Consider the following 1,357-nt stretch of genomic DNA (forward strand, 5'->3'; position numbering starts at 1 on the left):
TCTTTGTGTTGGTGGCGTGTGTGATAGGTGCACGAGCTGCATAGCATCATCATTTTTTTTATTTTTACATCGTTCCAAAATGTTGCATTTAAAAATCACACAATCAGAAAACAATTTTTCCCGACTTCCATCTCTCTATCTATTTGTCTTCAAGCCTAGTCTTGTCCTAAATGCTATATATAATAAACACACACGCACACATACATAGAGGGGGGGAGAGAGAGAGAGAGAGAGAGAGAGCGAGCGAGCGAGCGAGCTACCTTGTAAAGCATGGTCAGCTTGCGACTTGATGAGTCGATGTGTGCACTGACATGATAATTCGCTACACCTATAGTTGGTGGCGTGTGTGATAGGTGCACGAGCTGCATAGCATCATCATTTTTTTTATTTTTACATCGTTCCAAAATGTTGCATTTAAAAATCACACAATCAGAAAACAATTTTTCCCGACTTCCATCTCTCTATCTATTTGTCTTCAAGCCTAGTCTTGTCCTAAATGCTATATATAATAAACACACACGCACACATACATAGAGGGGGGGAGAGAGAGAGAGAGAGCGAGCTACCTTGTAAAGCATGGTCAGCTTGCGACTTGATGAGTCGATGTGTGCACTGACATGATAATTCGCTACACCTATAATATTCTTTGAAGAATGCTCACAACTGCCATTTTCATGAGCTAATGCAGTCAGCTCATGAAAATGAGTTGCAAACAATGTTGGCGCTTTAATCACTTCAACAATGTACTCACAAATGGCCCAAGCTAGGCCTGACAATAGTAGTTCAGGCAAAAATTTTAGCCAAGATGAGTATAAAGTCCAACAAAATCTATAATAAAAGTTCAGCAGCACCATTAAAAAATAAAATAAAATTAGTATGATGTGTTTTTGAATGTGCTTTTACAATGCAACTTTAAAAAAAAAAAAAAACACATAATAAAAGAAAAACTCTTAATATTCTTCCCCAACCCTCTGCAGCCCTCCTCCCCCCAACACCACTAACATTGCAATCACCACAACATGAGCCTTCATATTAATTTAGCAAAGGAGGTGGACAGTGTGTCTAAACTGAAATAAAAATGGAAGTTCAGTGACTATAATTTCGGTAACTAAATTGAAGTGCATAAGTCAAGTTTTGTTGTAAAAATGCTTGTGTATATAATTCCTTCCATAAGCACAAAAACAGGAAAAGAGATGTGATTTACTACATCCAAAAACCTTTTCAAACCACCTCAAGAACATTACCTCATAGTGGCCATCATGAAATAGTCAAGCCAATTGAAAAATAAAAATTAAAAGTAAATTTATGGTACTTTACCAAAGGATGTCCTGTAAATAGAACATCTACAAATTAATTA

At 36.8% G+C, this 1,357-nt stretch overlaps 1 protein-coding gene across 1 annotated transcript in view; it reads right to left on the bottom strand.

Moving 5' to 3' along the window:
• Window positions 1-1,357, bottom strand: part of LOC111406449 (DNA mismatch repair protein MSH2) — a gene marked incomplete at its 5' end in the record, with an annotated part of 10,188 nt that overhangs the window by 2,612 nt on the left and 6,219 nt on the right. The window contains 3 exons of the mRNA XM_023035874.1: window positions 261-328; window positions 635-896; window positions 949-1,025. Of these exons, the coding sequence (XP_022891642.1) occupies window positions 261-328; window positions 635-896; window positions 949-1,025 (407 nt within the window). The remainder of the gene's footprint in view (window positions 1-260; window positions 329-634; window positions 897-948; window positions 1,026-1,357) is intronic.

Source organism: Olea europaea, chromosome 12 (genome assembly GCF_002742605.1).
Source record: "Olea europaea var. sylvestris chromosome 12, O_europaea_v1, whole genome shotgun sequence".
Taxonomy (NCBI): Eukaryota; Viridiplantae; Streptophyta; class Magnoliopsida; order Lamiales; family Oleaceae; genus Olea; species Olea europaea.